The 22,610-nt window shown below is 44.8% G+C and overlaps 1 protein-coding gene across 3 annotated transcripts in view; it reads right to left on the bottom strand.

The window, feature by feature from the left end:
* Nucleotides 1-22,610, bottom strand: part of GRID1 (glutamate ionotropic receptor delta type subunit 1) — a 793,647-nt gene that overhangs the window by 271,046 nt on the left and 499,991 nt on the right. For all 3 annotated transcript variants that reach the window (XM_024253748.3, XM_054522339.2, XM_063727589.1), the window contains 2 exons: nucleotides 11,753-11,914; nucleotides 10,220-10,339 (listed from right to left, as the gene is read on the bottom strand). In XM_024253748.3, the coding sequence (XP_024109516.1) occupies nucleotides 10,220-10,339; nucleotides 11,753-11,914 (282 nt within the window). The remainder of the gene's footprint in view (nucleotides 1-10,219; nucleotides 10,340-11,752; nucleotides 11,915-22,610) is intronic.

Raw genomic sequence — 22,610 nt, 5'->3', positions numbered from 1 at the left:
GGAATATACTATAAAATAATAATAACAGCATGGTATGGTATTGGTGCAATAAAGAGAAATGAGCACCAACAAAACGGAATATATCAACATAATTTATCATGTTAACAGGAAAGAGCAAGAATAAAAATTATATAATTATCTTGATAGATGCAAAATAGCCTTTAAATAAATGTAACACTCATTCTTGATAACACTATTAGTAGACTAGGAATTCAAGGGAATTTTCTTAATCTGAAAAAAGAACATCAAACAAAATTATGTAGTAAACATATTAAAGAATAAATTATTATAAATTATCTTCTGATATCAAGAACAAAATAAAGATGTCCACTGTTATTACATCTATTTAACTTGAACTAAAGACCCTAACTAATGCAGCAAGACAGGAGAAAGAAATAAAAAAAAAATTAGAAATGCAAATACAGAAGTTTTATTAGTCATAGATGACATGATTGTGTATACAGAAAATCTAAAATAATCTAAAGGTAAACTAGCAAATACAGTTAGTTCACTAGAAATAAGTTTGATATACAAACCCAATTCTATTTCTAGATACACACAGTAACAAGTAGAAAAATAAATTTGAAATTTACTACATATAATCATAAATCAATATCCAGGAATAAATCAAACAAATATTATTCAAATCTCTACAGTGAAAACTACAAAACTTTACTGAGAGAAATTGAAGAAGCCATAAATAAATTGAGGGATATACTATATTCATGAATTAGGTTACTCGATATTGGTAAGACATTAACACTCCCCAAATTGATGAAGAGTGAAGGCAATCTCAGTCAAAATCCCAAATTTTTTTGTGGAAAATAAAAATCTAATTTTAAAATGTATAAGAAAATACAAAGAGTCAAGAATCACCAAGTCTGTCTTGAAAAATAAGTATGAAGCTTGCTCATGTTTTCCTCCACCTCCTGACTGATCCTGTGGCCCTGTCTAGTGTGCTTCGCATGCCCCTCTGGGGAACTGTAACAACCTATCTTTTCAATGGCAGTCGTCCCCTGATTTGTTGGCCTCTCTATACCTGTATGATAATAAAACTTTCCTTGTAAAACCCAATAATGAATTATCTAAAACTACATACAATAATAATAATGAATCTTACTAACATAATGGTGAGCAAAAGAAGTAAGATACAAAAGACTATGGAATATTTTTATTATTATTATTATTATACTTTAAGTTTTAGGGTACATGTGCACAATGTACAGGTTAGTTACATAACGCCGCATATCTACAACTATCTGATCTTTGACAAACCTGAGAAAAACAAGCAATGGGGAAAGGATTCCCTATTTAATAAATGGTGCTGGGAAAACTGGCTAGCCATATGTAGAAAGCTGAAACTGAATCCCTTCCTTACACCTTATACAAAAATTAATTCAAGATGGATTAAAGACTTAAATGTTAGACCTAAAACCATAAAAACCCTAGAAGAAAACCTAGGCATTACCATTCAGGACATAGGCATGGGCAAGGACTTCATGTCTAAAACACCAAAAGCAATGGCAACAAAAGCCAAAATTGACAAATGGGATCTAATTAAACTAAAGAGTTTCTGCATAGCAAAAGAAACTACCGTCAGAGTGAACAGGCAACCTACAAAATGGGAGAGTATGGAACATTTGATATCACTGATATCAAGTTAAAAACAGGAAAAACCTAATTAAGGGCATTAGATATCAAGACTGGTTCCATCTGGTGGGTGTGGTGACTAAAGGGGTGCACAGGGGAGAGCTCTGAGGGTGCTGGTGATGGTCCTTGATGTGAGTGTTGTCTGTATGTACATGTTCACTTTTGAAAAATCACTGTGATTCATGTAAGATTTAGACATTTTTCTGTATAAGGGTTACACTTCAGTTTATATTAGTAAAACCACTAAGAATTCAGTCACAACTATATTCAGAATAAAACAAGGCATTCCAAAACAAGAAAGAATAAAAATAAATTATCTACCACCTCATATAAAAAGTTTTTTAAAATAGCAATAAAATTGGCCAGGTGCAGTAGCTCACACCTATAATCCCAGTACTTTGGGAGACTGAGGGGGCAGATCACTTGAGGCTAGGAGTTTGAAATCAGCATCACCAGGATGGTGAAACTCCATCTCTACTAAAATCAGCCAGGCATAGTGGCATGTGCCTATAGTCCCAGCTACTCGTGGGCCTGACGCACAAGAATCACTTGAACACAGGAGGCGGAGGTTGCAGTGAGCCATGATTGTGCCACTGCACTCCAGCCTGGGCAACAGAGTGAGACTGTGTCTCAAAAAGTAATACATAAATAAGAATAAAACTAATTATTATGCAGCAGGCAGACAGAAAAAAATACAAAACATGATTAAACAAATTAGACCTAGTTCTTTGAAAAAAATCAATAGAAAAAACTGCTGTCAAGTCTAATCAAAAAATAAAGCAAGACAACACAAATATGTAATAATAGGAATGAAGAGGGAGATATGTCAACAGCTCAGTATTTTTTAAATTGTTTACAAGTACTATATAGAGCTGTAAGTAATGAATTTGAAAATTCCAGTGAACTGCAAGACTTTCAGTGAAGCAGATTGCTAAAATGATTAAATGAAATGTAGAAACCAGGAAAGAAAGTTTCCAAGATACAAAAGTAGTATCTCCAAAACCAGCAGCTAGCCCAGAAAATTGTACAGTCAAATTCTTTCCAGCGTTCAAGAGCTCTGCCTATGCAAGTACAAAAGAATGAGCAATTTCTTTCCCATGTTATGAAAAGAGCACAAGCCTAACACAAGCTGAACACAAGCATCTGAGAGAGAAATTCTGCCAATGTTACCTATGCATCTAGCAGGAAACCCTCACCTGCTATAACAAAAAAAAAAATGATATAAAATAACACAATAAGCCAGGACCAATTTCTAGGAAAAGGCTCTTCATTTACAGAATGGAGACACACAGAAAAAGAGTACTCTTCTTCTACTTACTGCTATCTTTCTGGGTATGACAGTTTGAACTGCCATGGTCATTCTGAAATTATGAGAAAAATTAAGACTATGCCCTGAGAGCAGCCAAGTTGAGATATGAAAAAGACCTGGGCCTTTGGGCTCAGCAGTGAGTGTCTGAATTGGCCAACCCTGAAGCCTTCCTAGTTGCAGTCCTCTTTAATGTGAAACAGTAAGTCTTCCTTACTGTTTAATCCACTTAAGGTGGACATTCTGTTACCTGAAGCCACCACATTCTGAAAATGTACCAATGTGAATTAAATTAAAGCTCAGAGAAATAAGAAAAATGATTAATAATTTCTAAAAATCAATGAGGAGATACGCAAATTTATATAGCTTATAATAAAAGGTGATATTCAAGTCAACAGGGAAATGAAGGTCTGCTGTATAAATGGTAGCAGAAACCATTTAGTGAAAAAATGCAAAAGCTAGGCCATCATGTCACAATTTATCCCAAATCCATCCCAGTTAGATGGTAGATTTTGTTGAAAAAAAATCAAGCCACAAAAATAACTGGAAGAAAGTATGAGTAAACAGTATCTACTTTGTGAATTGGGTGTAAGTTTCTAAAAAACACAAATATAAAAAAAATGCAAATGAATAATCTAATTATTTGACCACATACATTTTCTAATGTCTGTATGTGAAAATAGTTTTAAATTCAAAGGCAAACTATTTATTGGAACAAAATATTGAACACAAACAACTATTAATTCCTTTCTGAAAGTGAGGTTATATAAGTTTACAATGTGCAAAGAACCTGAGGTATAATTTACAAAAATGTGAAATACAAATGACCAATAATTATACTTTAAAATGTACAGTCTCACAAGAAATGCAAATTTAGTATATCGCTTTTTCATCTTGCTACCAAACTAGCAAAAATGTTTAATATATATCAACCATATTTTTTAGCATGTGATATAACATAGACTTTATATACTACTCATGGATGTGAAAGTTATTAGGCCTTTCTATAATCAATTTGAAAATATGTATCATGTACATTAGGAGCCTAAAAGAATTATTATTCTTGTTCTGGTAATTCTACTTCTTAAAAAATATAGTATGGAAATAAATATAGATATAATTAAGATTGTATGTATTTTAGCTGTTCATGACAACACTATTCTATAATAATGTGGTGAAAATACCTAAATATTCATCAGATAGGAAGATGAAATAAATGATGGCTGCCTGTAAGTTGAGTAATGTATTTCCACTGAAAAAATAATAGTTGTGAAGCATAGTTAAAGAAATGAGGAGATATTCCCAATATAACATTTAGTAGGAAGGTCAGGATATAAAATGTATTACAATAAAGAGCAACTTGATAAATATACATATCATGATCTCTATGTACGGAGGGAGAAAAAAAACAAGAAAATACAACAGAAACATTAACAGTATTTAATTCTTGGTTTAAACATTGTAGCTGACTTTTATGTTCTTCTTTTCATTTATCTGTGTTTTCTGAACATTCTACTCTTAATGAGTATGTATTGATAAAACACTACCTAAAATGAAATACTTGATTGTATCTTTTCCTTATTCCTTTACTGGGATGAAGCAGCAGTGTTTGTTTCAGTTTTTGGCTCTGTCAAAAATAGTTCTGCACAAGGGTTCAGAACGGTTGACATTTTACTTTGAAAATACACTGGAAGAATGTTAATCCATGAAGAGACTCCAGTTTATTTCTCTTCTGCGACTCACTGTGCACAGCCAGAAGTCTCTATGGGAGCAGCTTAATAGAGACACTGCACAGTCCTCAGACTAGATCCTCCCAGTCCCACCTCCACCCATATCCCCCTCCTCACTGCTGTGCCCACTTCCCAGGCTCCTAGCACCAACTGCTGGAGCCACCAGGTAAAGGCAGCTTCTACTTCATTATGAGTTAGCCTTTTCAACCTGGCTTCACCTCGTACAACTTCTGAACCCGAGAATTTGGGGCAAGTTGTAACACTGCGTAGCAGATCTGCATGAGAATGTTAATGATGCACTTTCAAGCTCAGGGAGGACTGGGGTCCTATGGCGTGGCAATCCCTGCACAAAGAGCAGTTAGTACTCAGTGAATTATCAGCAGACACAAGGCTCTCCCAGGGACGCAACATCAAGGGGAGCATTTGATTCCCATCCAAAGCCAGCTTTTATGAAGAATCAGAATTGACAGAGAAGTTAGAAGAAGCGTCTTAAACTAGTAAAGGAGAATGAGGCCCTTCCATTTCCCTGGGAAATCGCTGGAACAGGGAGGCTGAGCCAAGGGCAGTGGTGGAAATTTCAATTCAGCAGGCTCCCAGCCAACAGGAAGGGACTGTGATGCCCTAATGCTGGCTGGGGAAGGTTGGAGCAGAAAGTGAGCTGAAGGGGAGACAGGGAGTCACAGAACTGCATCACCTCAAGTTCAGAAATGATGTTCTGGGTCCTCTGCCAAGCCCCCTCACTCCCAGGAAATCTGCCTTCCAAGCCCAGCACAGCATCATGCTTGCTGGTGCTATGCATCTCCCCAGTCTCTGGGCCTCTGTTTCCCAAACTTAGCTGTGCAGACCCCAATTCCCCACCTATTGCAACCAGCACATGTGCTTCTATGACTGTTTAATACATTTGGGTCCCAGCAAGATCCTGCTTGACCAGACTTTGTAGGGCCAGAGTAAAGCTTGACCCCCTGGACAAAATACTCTTTCAGCCTCTCTTGGTCCTAACTTCATTCTAGAAAGGAGAAGAAAACAGCCGTGTTGTCTCACACCACATCAGGGTCTCCCTCATCCAGGATGCAAGGCATAAAACAAAGCCACAAGCTGTCCAGATGCTCCTGCCTACCTCCCCCACCCTCCTGCCCAAGGACAGCCGCTGCCCTCCACTGAGCCACTGAATCGGGTGGATGCCACCCACGGAAAATGAAGTTCAAAGGGCCTGCCAGCAGTTGCCAATTCTCCCAGGGTTTTCCTGCACAAGGGACCCAGTGGAAGAGAATGAGTTCCCTACACCAGTGCCATTAGGATGGAGAAAGGCGAACAGCTTCAGCAATCAGGTCATGGAGAAATGTTTCCTCTGGGCTATAACTAGTGTTCCTATCCGGGCAAGTCATGCTTGTGGAGGAAAAAAAAGACAACCATGTTTTTCTTCTTGCAATGGTTACACCAACACCAAAACAGCCCTGAAAATAAAATCTTATCAGAGGTGAAGTTCCACAGATTCCTCTCAGCCCTTGGTCTTTATATGGAGTGGACATCTGCTGCCAGGCATGGAAGGGGAGTTTGGCACTGCCCTGCCACACAGGGCTGAGTGATCCCAGCTGCACCAGCTCAAGGCTGCAAGAGGGAGCCTCCCATCTCTGACCTTGGCTTTGGAGCTATAGTCTAGGGCACTGTCAGGCTGGAGGCTGTGTTTTAGGCCTTCCTGTGCCTCTCTGCTCTTGTGGAGTCTGAGATAGATATGCTCAGAGAAAACACACAGTCCCATTTGCCCAAAGCTGATGCCCTGTGCCATATGAGCACGCTCTCACTGCCAAGTGCTGCACAGTGTCATTACACTGACTGACCCCTCCATCCAACAAACAAGCAGGCTCATATTACCTGTAACTTTCCTCTGAAGAAACAAAGGTTCAGAAAAGGGAAGTTGTGCAAAAACTCAGGAGAGGTAGAGCCAGGAGCAAAGCAAAGGCCCAGGTCAATGAGACAACATACGTACAATGCACCTTTGGATACTGTGGATGCTTAACAGTTCCTGCCCGCTCCCTATACCCAGCAGCTTCCCACACACCCCACCTTTGGAAACTTAACTACAGGTGGCCCTGACAGATCTGTCAGAGCTCAATCTGTCAGAGCTAAGGACATTTACATGGACACGTTCATGGAATCCTCTTTTGGAGATTCCTGTCTGAACAAAGAGAAACAAAGCCAAGTAGAAATTTGTGGAGGTCCTGTTACAGTTCTGAGCCCTGAAAAAAACATGCCTCCAATAGGATAGAAGAAGCATATACCACCCCCCACCCCCAAGACAAATGTCAGGCCAATGCCTGTGAGAGCTGGACGAGTTTCCAGAAAACCTTTCCCCTGGTGGCAGACCCATGCCAGACAGCTCAAAGTACAAAACAGACAATTAATATTTTGCTTGTAGTTACACAGCAAGCTGATGACATAGACCTTTGATTTTTCCATACAAAGCTCAGCACTTCCTGGATGAGATAATTGAATTAGTATTTGTCCAGCACCCTGCAGTGAAAGGCGATCACCCACTCCTTACCTCCAGTGAAGGGGCTGAGTAATCTACAGTCTCTTGATGCCACTTAATCTAAAATGTCTGGGTGACTCACCGTCCCTGAGATTTCCCTCCAGGGTATTTAAGAAAATATCTTGCTCCTTAATTTAAATGATTCCTCTTGGTTTAAGTCTTAAAGAAACTGCTTAGTCTGTGTCTGGTTTTGTTCATATATGACATATATAACCTTTGCAGGGAATGCTGCCCCTGCCCAGCATCACAGGATCTAGGAGTCTGCCCAGTCGGCTCCTCTAGCAGCTGTGTACCTTGCATGGCCAAGAGAGCTGCGACCCCTTGGACTCTGACCTTGGGCACTCCTTAGATGACTGATCTTGGCACTGTTTTGGTGTAGCTCAGGACCCTACCCTCAAATTTGCCACCCATCCTCAATTTTTTTCTCCCTTATGTGAATGTCCTTTACTTTTAAGTTACCCCGATTTCCCAGCCCCACCCTTCACAGCCCCGTCTCCCATCCGAAACCACCACTCAGCTCTGCCTTCAAATGCTGCCCTACCCCCATGATATGGTCCTAATCCCTTCTCCTTGGTTCATCTGAAACCCCCTGGACTTGCTTTAATGCACCCTAGGCCTGAATCACAAACATTTGCTACAGTAAATCCCACTCCCTGCTTTCCAGATAACTTCCCCTTAGCAGCAATAAGCTGCTAGGCAGACAGATAACAACTAGGATATGCAGTTATTAAGGGCAGATTTTAAAATGACAAAAAGATACATTTTAAAATAAAGCCCACTTGAAAATCAGCTTCCCTTCCAACTCAATTACATTCAGGCCTCCTGCTCAAAGCTCCTTATATTGAGAGATTCCAGCTCCCATCGGCTTCAGGGTTTTTGAGGTGCGTCGCCTTGGCAACGTGGAAGCCCCAGACACCTGAAATAGGAAGTGGAGGACATAGTGCCTCCCCCTCTCTCAGGCACCTGAGGTGGCCAGCCTGGCGCCAGGCACAGGACTGGAGGGTCAGCTGCTTGAGACAAGGCGGGGACCTCCACAGCCGGCATTCCCACCAAAGGACGGAAGGAGCTGGCAGGCAGGACCTAACTTCAAAATAAGACTTGGGGATGAAGGCAAGTGCCAGGACCGTGGTCGACGTGAACAGTTATTCGGCAGCCAGCTATACTTGGCAAGCTTTTTCACACCAGAGTGACTGAAAGAGCCCTCCTTACCTGGTGGGAGTCCCAATGCAAGCCCATATCTCTTGTGGTCATGACCCAGACCAATGCTGACCACCCATCCCCATCCCCTCACCAAGTCTCACAGCTTTGGGCATTCCTAACAGACATCACAGGCCAGCCCTGGCTTCCTGGACATCGCAGGTCACACCCTGGCCCTACATGGGAAGTCACAGAATAGTTGCTAGCCGACTCCCTCTAGGATGCCACCAACAAACCTCTGAGCTCCAAAATGCCATCAAGCCATGTATGTCAGATATTGTGTCACAACAAATTATTGAAACTTCAATTATTTATATGACCAATCCATGACTCTCTCCTCCATCAGAGTGGGCTAAAAATCCCCCGCCGCCCCCCCCCCCATCACACATGGACCCAGGCCATCCCAGTCTCTCCCTGGGGAGCTTGTCTTCTGCCCCATCTGTCACTGATGAGCTCTACACTGCTCCCTCCCTGTTCCTCAGCTCTCACACCCTCCACCAGTCCACACATGCATCTTTCTACCCTGGCCCTCAGAAGCAAAACCAAAGAATTCCCCCACCCAGATTCTCAGTACCCCAACATCAGTTAGCCCTTGCCTCTCCTTCCACTGCTCCTAGCCAATGCTGACATCAGGCTAGAGGGCTCTTTGCTGAGGGCTTATCCAGCCCCTGCTGAGAGTTCATTACTTGCAAGGACTGTCCTTCATGCTCTAGGCACCATCATTAGTAGAGACATCTTCCTTTGAAGTGTGTGAAGTGTGTACGTGTGTGTGTGTGTGTCAGCATGTCTGTGAATACATGAGGCTGTGCCTGAGTACATGCCAATCAGACAATGCTTTCATTATTTCCGGAAAAGACCAAGCCACTGTGGCCCATCTACACCATGAGTAGTCCCATCTCTGGCCTCTCCTGTACAGGCTATTTCTAGAAGTGCATTCAAGCCAGTGGAGTTGGGCAGGCTCAGGACAGCCAGCCAGTGACCACACCAGGATACCCACCATCAGCTCCACATTGGCTCACAGTGACCACATCCAAGGTCCTTCACTTGGATAATTGTTCCAAGCCCTTACTTGCCATGTTGGCCTCTTTGTCCTAGCCCTGTTAGACTCTTGGTGTCATGGGTCCACTTAACTTTGGGGATCCCCACCCTGGATAAAAGGCCACTCTCCACTATCCACAGTCCTGAAAAACTGTTATCGATCACCCATAAGAGGTGGAAGAAGAGGGAAAGTATCACTGGGAAGACCCAGGCTGCCACCTGCACCAGCACCAGCACCAAATAAAAAAGCCAAACCTCAGTGGAGTTGTTCAACTCGTCTGTCTCTCATTTATCTTTCCGCTGGCCTCTGGCATTTTCCAATTTCCACCCTCCTTGCAGCTCCATTTTCTGTTTGTGGCCTTGTCTCACTCTTGGATCTGGAGGACACTCAGGCTGTAACCTCTGCCTCCTGCCTCAACCACAATTCACACTTGTCCCTGTGGTCAGGCTGATTTCACTGCTCTGAGAAAACACATTGTCCTCCATGCAGCCCCCTGATCCAAGCAGTAGGACCCAGTTGTTACCAGGTACCCCTGCTCTACTCAAAGAGACTCCATTAGTGGCAATTTCTGTTTGGAAACCTCTCTGCACCTACTCCCTAGCACGCCCTATAAACACCAGCCCAATGGTAGCATCAGCAGAGAGAGACTAGGAGGGAGGATATCTGTGCTAGTTAACAGTTGCTGGGAGCCCAGGGACCCTGTAGCTGTTGCTGTCTTCAGTGGCACCATAGCAGGAAGATTGGAAAATAGGGAGCCTGAGGCTTACCTTGCGCATGTCTTTGCCAAAAGTCTCACTATAGGTAGTGCCAAGGATTTCAAACTGGACATAGGGATTCGAACTGTCCTCCCGAAACTCCATCACCCCAGTGAGACCAGTGATGTGGCCCTGCAGAAGAGGGGAAAAACCCATTGGAAAATCTGGTTAAGGTAGAGGATGGAGTCCCAAAGGCTAAGAGGAGCAAGGAAGTGGTCACCAAGAAGGGAGCAATCAGAGTCTTGAGACCATGGACAGGCTGTAATGAAGACAAGACGGGCTGGTGGTCCTAGGCCCTCAGAGCAGGATAAGTACTTTCTAGGACATTTGCTTATGGGAGAAATCCCTAAGGCTTGCCCCTGTCATTCATACCGTCTATATGCTTAGAGTCCCTGCTATTTGCCAGGCACCATGATAGCCATGAGATTAAACAGTGGCAGCTTTTGTTCCTGCCCTCTTGAAGCTTAGTCCTCCCCTTGCAATCAGTTCCAGGGGCTCACCTTAGCCTGACCCAAGAGGAAATTCAAAGGTCAACAGGAGACATATCAGACACATGATGGTAAGTTGCAGGGCAGCAAACGTGCATTAGAGGGCACAGCCAGGTCCCGAGCTTGGATCCTGGCTTTGCCACCTATGCCAACTGGGGCACATTGCCCATCTCCCAGCTTTGGCCTGAAGTTAATTAGCTCCACATCATAGAACCCACAAAGACTAAAGGAGAACATATGTACAAAGCACAGCATCCAGCATAGACTGGCTGTGGTCTCCATGCCTCTCTCTACTGGCTCAGTGGGCTCCATAGGAGAAGGAGGCAGCAGGAGGCTGAGGGAGCCATGGTGAGCACCTTTCTCTCTCCAAGCCCAGGGTGAGATTCTCATCAAGATTTATCTCTCATAGTCCCTGTGAGCCTACAGAGTCCCAGAAACACGTGGCCCAGAAGGGGCCCTGGCTCTGCCCTGGGCTGCAGTAGATTCTCACCTACACTAAAGCATGTTCCCTGCTACTGAAACCACATGCAATTCATTGTGACTAAACTCCTAACACTATGGATTTCCCTAAATGCTCTTTTGAAGCCTCTAAAAGTGAATTCACTCTAACAAATCATCCATAAATTACTCAATTCACTTCAAATCCAGCTTTCTAATTCGGTATCCCTCCTCAGCACATGAGATACATCACAAGCGCACATACAGGTGCACTCCTTTCTTGGGGAGTGGTGTTCTGCATAGAGGGGTACCTTGCAGACACAGGATAAGCAGCTGCCTCCATTTCATACCTACTTGCAGCCAAGGGCAAGTTGCTCAACTTCTCAGAAGTTCTTACATTAAATTGAAAACAGTAATGATAGTATGTATTCATGGACCACAGCTCACCTGGCCTGCAGATGCTGGGACAGGAAGAGTGACAAGGAGAGAGGAATGGGGAGGGGCTTACTGGGGCAGCCACACAAAGCCTAGCTTCAGGCCAGCTGCTAGAGGGGAATACAGTGAAGGTATAAGAAGGGGCCTGTCTTTGGCCAGGTTGGGGGTGCCCCCTCACACATACCTTTTTGATGGTATCCAGCATGGACCTCCCACCATTCCACGGCTTAGTGGACTTCCGTATGCAGTTGAGGCTCGCCATGCTATGCCACTTCCGGTCCTCCAGCTTCCTGTGAAAGGCGTTGGCCAGCATCAGAACACTGTCATACAGATACAGGTTGGAGATCTGCAAAGACAGAGGCAGTAAAACCCTTTCCACAGGTGCATTTCTAGAGAGCTTTGGAGAAATCCACAGAAAGGAGGAGGAATGCAGGATGCCAACACTAAGCTGTGGTGCCCAGTATCTATGCCAAGATCCTTGGCTTTTAGTTGTACTTTCAAAAACCCAGCCAGCTTCTAGAGTCCTGAATGGAATAAGACCTTGCCCTGCCTCAGGAACTAGAGTGGGATGTGCATCTGTACATAAACAAGGAGAACCCTAATCTGTAGCTGATTGAGATGTGCACACAGGTAAGTTACCCACTCAAGTAAGGGAGGATGGAGGGAAGGATAAGCAGAAAGCTCAGCATTGAAGGATTAGTAAGATAAAGGGATGGCACAGCATTTGCAAGGGCATGAAGGTGTCAAGAGACAGAGCCAGGTACAGCACAGTCCACCAGAGTTTTTTGTAAAGGACCAGGTCATAAAGATTTTAGGCTTAGTGGTCTCTTTTGCAACTGCTCAACCCTACTGTTATAACTTGAAAGCAGCCACAGACAATATATAAACATATGGGTACTGCCATGTGCAATAAAACATTATTTTCCAAAACAGGCAATATACTGGATTTCCTCTATGGGCCACCGCTGGCGGATCCTTGGGTTAAAGGAACTGAAAGCAGTTCAAGACGACTGTGTCAATGGGTACAATACGGAGGGAGCAGGATCAAGAGAGAAGCAGGGATTGAGCCCTGCAAAGACTTAGGGACTTACTAAGGAGGAATAGCAACAGAGGTGACTGTAGGGAGAAGGAGGCCATTGTTGGGTCAGTGTACAAGAAGCTGGAGATCAGACCCGGGCCTCAGAAAGACCACTCTGGTCACCGGACAGGCCTAGGGTGAATGGTGGCCTGAGTGATAAGGTAACAGCGAGGACAGTGGTAACAAGAGATGAGGATTCTGGTGCCTGCTCTGCAGTGGAGTCACTGTCACCCAGGGAACACATTTGGGATTTGCAACTATGCCCATCTGAGGACCACCCTTCTGCTTAGTTGTCTGATGTGAGCTGAGTGGGAGAGGAGACACATCCCTGTCTCAGTGCTCTGGAGAGCAAGGCCATGACTGAGAATCTAGGGTAGAAGTGTGAGGAACGACACTACAGCATCGGGGCCCAACCCATGTGTGGGGTCCAGGGTGGGCAGGCCAGGCTTAGCCTCCTGAGTGTGGTTATAGACCCCGATCTGGATGTGGAGGAGCTGGAAGATAGCATCCACCCTCCCAGGGGCCCAGCAGGAGCCCAATGGGGGAGAAAGACAGCCCTGTTCTCGGATGTCACCTTCACACCACCCCAGCCCTCCATGGGGACACTGGAGCACAAACGAGAGGAGGAGGAGAAGGGAAGGGGGTGAGGGCGCGGTAGTGTCCACCCTCAGTCAGGTTTGTGGCCCCCCACTGATAACTGTTGCACAAACAACCCTCAGCCAAAGTGGGTCAAGGGGACCATTCTCTGAACGCCTAAGCAGCAAGTCGTCTGCTAAAAATATTTTAGAAAAACAAAATCACCAGATAAAAATAGGAGATCATGTCAGCCTCACAGGACTCCTGGGAAGATCAAATAGGCTCCTTGGGCTGCAAAAAGAACCCCTCCTCCCCCAGCCTCACTCCCACCCTCCTCAATATGTCCCTGTACCACAACACCTCTGTGCTTTATTCTCTGCCTGAAATTTACTTCCTCATGTTTCTTAGTCCAGGTGCTCCAAAAGCAGAACCTTAGATCAGAACTTAGGTGGCGCGAACTCTCCAGCAACTGAAGCTGAAGTCTGAGATGAGCCAATAGGAAGTGCAAGGCATCACAAACATCTGCCCCGTCATGCCTGTCCAGCCCTCAAGGGCCATTCCCAGCATGTCACATCCAGGCAGAGCTGACTGCCTCTCCTGTAGGTATCCTTGTGCACAGACCATTGCTGTAGAGCTCTGTCCTGTCTGCCACTGTCCTGTCCCCCAGCTCTGACCATTATGGGCTGCATGCCTAGGGCCTCTGCATTCTGTAGGTGTGACAGGTAGGTGGAGGATGGCCAGATATTGCAGAGGTGTCAAGAGTGTGCTAAAGCAAGAGCCTTGAGCTGAGGGGGAGCAGAAGGTCAGTGCCTGGGCTGACCCTCTTCAGGGGCCTGCAGTACACAAGAGCTTACTTGACAGCAGGGGGAAAACTAAGTTTTCCCACCCACTGGGAGCTCACCCCCTCACTGCACAGGGAACACCATGACAGAACTGTGCCCTCAGCCACTTGAGGCCTAGAGGAGCATTTCCTCAATGAGCAGGACTAATTCACTCTTTGTTGCTGTCAACTCCCCAGCCCTCAAGAGCCCCCACCACTGCATGTGTTGATAAGTCTTCCTCCCCTCTGGAAAACAAACCCATGATGGAGATGTTGTTATAAGGAATATAAGCCACTTAGAATTGGTTTGTTTGTTTTTTTTTTCCCAAGAGAATAACTTGAAGCTGAGAATCCTTAATGATGGGAAGATTTCTCTTCTCAAGACATTCATGGGTCTACCAGCCACCCACTCATAGCTGATGCTATTTAACCAGCCAGGTCTCTTTGACCCCTACCCCCACCCATCCACACACTCACACATCAGGGCAGAGTCCACAGTACCAGCTCATCTGTGGCTCTGACCAGAACCCAGTGGAATCTCCCTTTCACTTCAGCACTTCTATTCACAATGAATTAAGGTACTCAACAAATGTATGAATGCAGAGAGGTCTTGAACAAAGAGGAAAAAGCAGGACATGACTCAGAAAGGCCAAAGGAAGCCCTCAGTCCTCCCACAAGTATGTCTACTTGGAAGGGTGAATACATCCCAGTTCATGGGAACAGGCTTGAGCAATGCTCTTTTCCAGGCATAGATAGGCGGGCCTTCCCACTGCCCACACATCACCCTAGATGTACCCTCTTCCATTATATATGTTGTCAGCTCATGAATGTGTTTACCTCAGCAAACTTTGAGCTCTTTAAGTACTATCTCTAGAACTCAGCACCAATCAAAGCACATAGCTGGTGCTTAATGTATGTTTCATGGCTGAACACATGGTAGACAGATGTATGCACAAATGGAAGGATAGATGAGTGTGTAGATGTATGGGTAGATGGATGGATGGATGAAGTGATGAAGTGATGGATGGATGGATGGATGGAGTGATGAAGTGATGGATGGATGGATGGATGGATGGATGAAGTGATGGATGGATGGATTTTCTCAGAAGGCATACACTAACCATGTTTTATAAAAGAGAGAAATTATAGAAAATGGATAGCAGATAAAAGAGATTTTATCCCACCAACTTTGACTTTGGACAGAGCCTCATTTGTTCAAAAGCAATTTGTTCTTGTCTAAAAACCTCCTCAAAACATCTTCTTGATCTTCCCATGGAGCTGTTTCCATCTACTCCACTTACTCCTAACTCTTCCCTGGTAAGATATTGTCTCTCCCTGCCTTGGGCATAATCTAACACTGCAGTAATAATCTGTGGCTCCCCCATCTGCTCTCCAACCTCAGCATCCTCACTGAGATGACCTACTTTGTGCAAACTGACTTTAGCTGACAGTTCACTGGTGGGTATGTGGAGGGTAGGAAAGGCCCTAACCTCACAACCTATTCAGAGAAGGGATTTTTGGATGAAAAAGATCACAAGTAGATGGTAGAAAGGCAGTTTATGCTTGGGGCCCTCTCTAGAGCCTGATAAACATAAGAGAAGCCTTTCCTCAGGGAAGATGGCTGGATATCAGTGTCAGAGTTGGTCATGCCAAGCCCCTGAGAAGGAAGTCTGGAAGGAGAGAGGCTCCCAGATGCATGGATGCTCACTCGTCATTGACCACCAGGGGCCAACAGCCCAGGCTGGAGTCACAGGCCACAGGTGCAGAGAATGAGGCCTGGTTTGAAGAGGTCCTTGCCTCCCTCCCTCATATTGTAGGTTAGGCACAGCACAGAGTCCATTAGCAAAGATAAGGCAAGCAAGCAGATGCTGTCACTATTTAAACCCTCATCCCCATGCAAGCAGGAGCCCAGGGCTCTGGATGACCTAGGAACACTGCAGCATAAAGTTCCAGGAACCAAAAAAGCATTCCAGGTAAGTGTAAATTTGAGAAGCAAAAGAGAGGTCAAAGTGTCAAGGCCACGGGCATGGCAGAGCAGAGACCTGGCTGCAAAGCAAAATACCTGGAGCCAGGTCAGAGATGCTAGAGGGAGTGAAGTCAAGGCCAGAGAGAAGCCAGGAAAAGGGCTTGAGGCCTTCCTGGGAGCTCATGGGCTCTATTATAAGTGAGGATAGAGCTGGAAGAGGGACTGGATGGTTTCATTGAGCCACCCCAGAGATTTACGGCAAGTTCCTCTAACTAATTACCATATAGTACGACTCTCACACTAGGGTTGCAGCTTAGGCAAGTGGTCTAATAGGATCAGCAACAGCTTTGGATTCATTCCAGCCTGGACTAGCTTTGCTCACTGCTGGACCCCGGGTCTCTACAGTAGTGCGTGCATACAGCAAGCACTCAATAAATGTTGATTGAATGAGTGAAGTAGATCTCCACTAGCATCCATTTGCTGAGTGATGTTGAACAAGCTGTTGAACACTCTGAGACTTATCTTGATAGCAATAAAATACAGTGTGATCTGGGCCCCTGGAGAGGTGCAATGTGGCAGCCCTGATTTACCCACCTGTGGAATGCAGATGGTAATACCCCTGTGTGCCAAGTACTATTCTAAGATCTTTGCATGCATCTTCATCTTTAGAGGGAGCAGAGACAGAAATGAATAGAAGAGGAAAATAAAATGTCTATGCAGCTTCCTGATTTCAATATGTATGAGCTGAGAGCTCCTCCAGGGATGTCCCCAGAAGCTGGGGTCAGCACCAGTCTGGATGCAGAACATGAAGACTACTGTGAAAATGAATTTGTATCCTCCAACACCACTCATCCTCTCCCACAAAGCCCCTTGGTCCCTAAAGCCTTCCAAAGGCACAAAGGGATCATGTCTGACTCCTATAGCTTGAGGGTCAGAGATCAAGCAGGAATCAGCGCTGAATATTAATTCCCAGCCCCACCTAAAATCTGCTCACCTGAGCACCTGTGTACATGTCCCTGGCCTCCTCCAGGCCCCAGCAGCACAGCCACAGCTGCCACAGCCCCCAGGGTCTGAGCTGCACCTTTCAGGGCTACATGATCTGAGGTGTTACAGGGCTGCCCTTTAAGGGAAAGGCCACTTCTCTGCCCCTAGGATGTTTCATAAAAGGTACCAACACAGGAAGGCTCAGAGAGTGTGTGTTGTGTGGTGCGGGGTGGAGGGGGAAGCTTTATAATACCCTGACTCTGGTTCCTGAGAGGGAGACAGTGTGGCCTGCTGCAGTCAAAAGCCAGACATTCACACAGCAAGGCTGGCTCAGCCACGGGAGCCTCTGGCACAGTGGATTCTGCAATGAGATCAGCGAGGTGTGCAGGGGAGGTGGGAAAGGCAGGCAGGGTATGGCTGGAACAAAGGCCAGCTGCAGTCCAGCATCCATGGAAGGCACGTGCTCTGCACTCCACCCTCTGACCAGCTCAGGGGTTTCAGTCTTGGGGAAGCTTCCAGATGTCCTCACTCAATGGTCACCTCCCATTTTGGGGGTGGAGTTCAGGTGCCCTTATTTTTCCCTAGGGAGATGGTAACCACTGGTTAACCTGTCTCCAGCCTCAGATCCTCCCTTTCCACACTGCACAGAGTTGCCTTTCTCAGATACACGTCTTCCACATCACACCACCAAGGGCAGAGCCCCAGTCGCTGTTGTCCCCTCCAAGTTACTTCCCAACTTCTTGCCTCTCACTCCTTGCCCCAGGCACAATGAACTCTTCCCCTGCTCTCTCAGGCCTCTGAGCCTGTGCACATGCCAGTTTCCCTAATCAGGACATGCTACAACGTGGAAATTAAAATTCCCAATTTTGAGAGGTTTATAAGAATTAGGAGGGAACATTTGTGAAAGGTCTAATATAAGAAGAAATGCATAACAAATGCATAAATGGGTATTTATGGAATTACTGAAAGTTGAATAACAGTTCTAAACATGTTCTTAGAAACACAAAGTTAAAGAGATGTCAAGGCATTTGCAAAAAAGATGCCTCTTCTTAGAAGACAAGTGGTGGTGGATAGAGGTGCTGGGGAAAGAGATGGGAGCTCTGTGTGAATAAATGTAGAATTGGCCATCTCCCATCAGAATCCCAGGCTATGCATTTCCCTGAGATGGCAGGATGCTGGCAAGGTATAAATTTCCAACATCAGTTACCCATGCTGGAGGTGGGTCCTCAGAAAGATAACGGGAAAAAGTAGGAGGCGTCTCTGGGAAGCAGGAGAGAACTCAGCCGTGAGCTCTTGTTGGGGGCTTGCAGCTCTTGAGAGACCCAGATGGACACTCTCGGCTGCTGGATAATTAGAGATGAGTCACAAGAAGTTGACTGAGCACCAGGGATGGAAAAATAGATTTTTTTAAAAAGTTATTACCAGAATTTCTATTACGTCAGTAACTATATTTTATTTAGGAAAATACCTTGTGTCAGCAGGAGCAAAGGCCACCAGTAAGACTGTTAAATTGATCTTCATGAGAAAATAAAGAATCAAGACCCAGAGGGAGGAAATGGAGGGAGGGCAGGGAAGCCAGCAAGACGAGGAGATAATGGAACACTGGGGGCAGAGGAGCAGTGCTCAGAAACACTGCACATTCCCCAGCATGGAGGGGCTTCCAAGGCTGAATCCTGCTTGAGCAGCTACAATGCAAATGCCCCACCCAACTCCCCATCGCGTGTAACACCGGCTCTGGGCTCTGAGGCTCCTGAGGAGACGTGAAGGCTGCCTTAGTCCACTCAGATCACTATAACAAAAAAACATAGACTGGGTGGCTTATAAGCAACAAAAACTTAACTTCTCACCGTTCTGAAGCCTGGCAAGTACAAGATCAAGGTGCCTACAGATTCTGTGTCTGGTGAGGACGTGCTTTTTGGCTCATAGGTGGTGCTTTCTCATCTTGTCCTGGCAGAGTGGAAGAGGAGAACTCTGGTCTCTTCAGCCCCTTATAAGGGCACGAATCCCATTTATGAGGGCTCTACCCTCATCACCTCCCAAAGGTCCCACCTCCTAATACTGTCACCTTGGGGATTAGGTTTCGACATGGAAATTTTGGAGGGATACAAACATTCAGACCATAGTGCATGTCTTGTGCAGAAGGGAATTTGTTCTCTTGTTGAAACCAGGAAGGCACTGACTTTGCACCTTTGAACCCAGGCAAGCACTAGGCAGGGTAGAGGCAGGCACATTGGAAGCCCAGGTGTTCTGGTCGGTTATTGAGTCCCTGGAAGCAGGATCAGGACCAGAGATAATGAGCATATAAGCCCCCCATGAAGTGTCTTGAGCTCCTCAGGAGTGTTGCAGGCTCCCAGGTCGATCCAGCTAAGTCCTCTGCCCCCATCAATAGGGGAGAGGCCCCTGGAGGACAGGAGGGTGTGCCTGCCGGATGGCCAGGCTGTCTGCCTTCCTGGCAGCAGCACATGCCTTCTCTGTAGTAAATCTGAGACTTCAGTCACGTTTTATTAGGGTATTCCAGCCTAGTATTTGTTATGCTCTGGGGCCCAGGGAATTGTTGTGCATCCGCATTATCAAGGTAAAAATCATCCTTGGAGGAGAAGGAAGATGCACCGCAGGCCAGGGTCAGAACCAGACCATTATCCTCCCAACACCAAAGCTGGAAGTGTGGGAAATGTTTTCATTAAGAAAGGCTGCATTTCCTCCAGGCTTCTAAAGAGCCCAGTTTTCTCTTCCCTCTGTCATTAATCAAGCAAAGTGGACTGTTCAGGGAGACATCAGAGGCAAACAGCAGGAACTGACCTCTGACCAAATCCTCAGACAGGTTGTGGCTGGCCAGCAAAGTTAGACAAGCAGCTGACAGAGGGTCCAGTGGGGAGGACAAGTTGACACCCAGATGTCACAGCTTGAGAAATCCACGCCAGGTGTAGTCTCTGCCAAACTGCTGCCAGTCCAGCTGTCCTGGGAGAGGGCACCACAGCCAAGCCTCAGGAGGAAGCAGATGGTAACAGAGGGCACAGTGGATGCAGGGAGCTCTGCTCACTGCTGAATCTGAGGAGACAGTGTGAAGAGTGAAGAGGGCTATCTGTCCACACCCAAGGCTTCCTGGGCTCCAAATGCACGCATGGCCACCAGCAGCCAGAACAGCAGCCAGTTGCACCCAAGGAGAACACCTGTGCAATTGTCTCTGACAAAGCCTTCCCCACTCTCCATGTTAAATGCTCCCATATGGGTCTTTAGGGCTAAGTAAACCATTGAAAGTGACATGAAATCCAAGGTAGCTGGTATGGGGAGGCTCAGTGAAGCTCCAGAGGATAGGCTTCTACCAACAGGTTGACAAAAACCTTTTAGCCATGGAAAAGTACAGAAAACCCTAAAAAATAGGGATGTTAGAGGGAGAAGGGTTGAAATCCTCTAATAGAGTGTGTGCAGCACAGAGGAGGAATGATTCGATCAAGCCATTTGACAATTTTAAAATGCACATAGAACATAAATTTCAACCTGAGGGAGCATTTTATGGTAATACCACATTAGCCCCCAAAGCTTAATTCAGGGATCCGGCTCCACAGTGACCACACAACACAGTTTATATCATTTGCCTGTCACCCCTTAGAAACACATTTGAATATAAATGGGGGGATGGCTATGTGATAATACGCCTCTTACTTCAATTGTAGCCCTGATGTCACAGGGCAGTACAGTTCCAGAGACACGGTACGTTACAGATTCTCCTCTAAGCAAAGATGTCTGTGAAATCTTAGCAAAGTCTCAGGGTTCTGAGGGACTGGTTATCACTTTTATTACTGGCTGAGTCAGACAAGTCCTAAACTAACTTGTCAAGGAAACAAGAATGAGAAACACACAAATAAGACAGTGCTTTGTGGGGAAAAATAAACAACAGTGCTGCATGCTGGCAAATGCAATGCTTTTGGAGCACTAGGGGTCACATATTTAGGTATTTTTCTTCCAAGGGACTTTCTTTCTGCTAAATAGGAACCAAATTGATTTGCTATAATAGTTCTTGGTTGGCTTTAGAGCACAGAAAGCCCTGACCACAAGACTCATAGAGGATGACAGAGTTTCTGAGGCCAGCTCAATAGAGAAGCCAAGGGATGGATGCTCTTGCAAAAATTCCCTGTTCTTGGTCCTCCCAGAAACTTCTAAACCAGAATGATCTTCCCAAGAGCAGCCATTTGGCAGGGGGGACTAAAGATGGACTGGAGAACTCCATCTCCAAAAGGATCTTCACTAATTTCATCAGGACAAAGTTAATAATCCATGACATAATTTTTTTCCTTGAGTTGTTCTAAACATATTAGAGTCTTCTCGATAAATCTCACAGCTAGAGACTAGTAGAAATTAGTTTGCCTTCCACACTGTCATTAAGAAAGAAAGAAGTGGTAATAGCTATGGAGGAAACTGGAAGGGAATGGCTTGTAAATGAGATGAATCTACAAGCTGCCCAAGTAGTTGTTGGGCAGGATGAATAAATAAATCCACATTTTCCTCTCATGATACTGCCTTGCAAGGAAGCAGATGCAACAAATGGAGACAGAGATTCCTTTAATAAAGTGTTTTACATATCTATATATCTATATAGATATCTATATATATATACACATATATATCTATATATCTATATAGATATCTATATATATATACACATATATATCTATATATCTATATATCTATATATAGATATATAGACATATATATATATAGAGAGAGAGAGGCATCTAGAGTCAGTTTAACTTGTACTGAGACCTGCATTCTTAATAGATTCATCCTTTAATTCCTTATCGAGGATCTTCAATGAGCAGGGTCTTGTGGCCTTGTATAAAGAGCTACATGAGTCTAAAATACATAGCCTCTCATCTACCAAGCAAGGAAGCTATGATTGAGTACCCATGGGAGAGATGTGGACAGTAAGTGGTACACAAAGCCTGTGATAAGGGGCTGGAAAGATAGAAACTGCCCTCCCACCTGCAGTGATGCCTTTAAAAAGCATGTTTGGAGATAGGTATACTAAATCTCACCAAAAAAAAAGAAAAGGCTATGTTCAGCCTTTCCATGGAAACCCTGAATGTACCTGTCCACCTCCTCAGTAATGATGATAATAGGTTAAGTATCACGTATCTGAAATGCTTAGGACAAGAAGTGTTTTTATTTGGGATTTTTTTTTCAGATTTTGAAATATTTGCATTATATTCCAATTCCAGTTGAGCATCCCTAATTCAAAAATGCAAAATCTGAAATACCCCAATGAGCATTTTTTTTTAGTATCATTATGGCACTCAAAAATTTCAGATTTCAGAGTACTTCAGATTTCAGATTTTCATATTAGAGATACTCAACCCGTACTGCTAATAGCTCAGCTCTGAACTGAATGCTTTCCGTATGTTCTCCGATTTAATTTTAATTATGACTCTGGGGGATAATATTCTAACCCCCAATTTAGAGAGGAGGGAACTGAGGCGCAGAATGATAAACAAATAATAATAATGAAATAATTGGCTAGTAACTAGAGTTAGCAGGATTTGAACCCAGGTGACTTGATTCCTCTTTTACTGTTGCTGCTATTACTACAAGATTCCTGTAGTGTTGCACTTCAGCTTTGCTCT

This window comes from Pongo abelii, chromosome 8 (assembly GCF_028885655.2).
Source record: "Pongo abelii isolate AG06213 chromosome 8, NHGRI_mPonAbe1-v2.0_pri, whole genome shotgun sequence".
Classification (NCBI taxonomy): Eukaryota; Metazoa; Chordata; class Mammalia; order Primates; family Hominidae; genus Pongo; species Pongo abelii.
The sequence above is the reverse complement of the archived record's forward strand: the minus strand, read 5'-3'. Positions and strand labels throughout refer to the sequence as shown.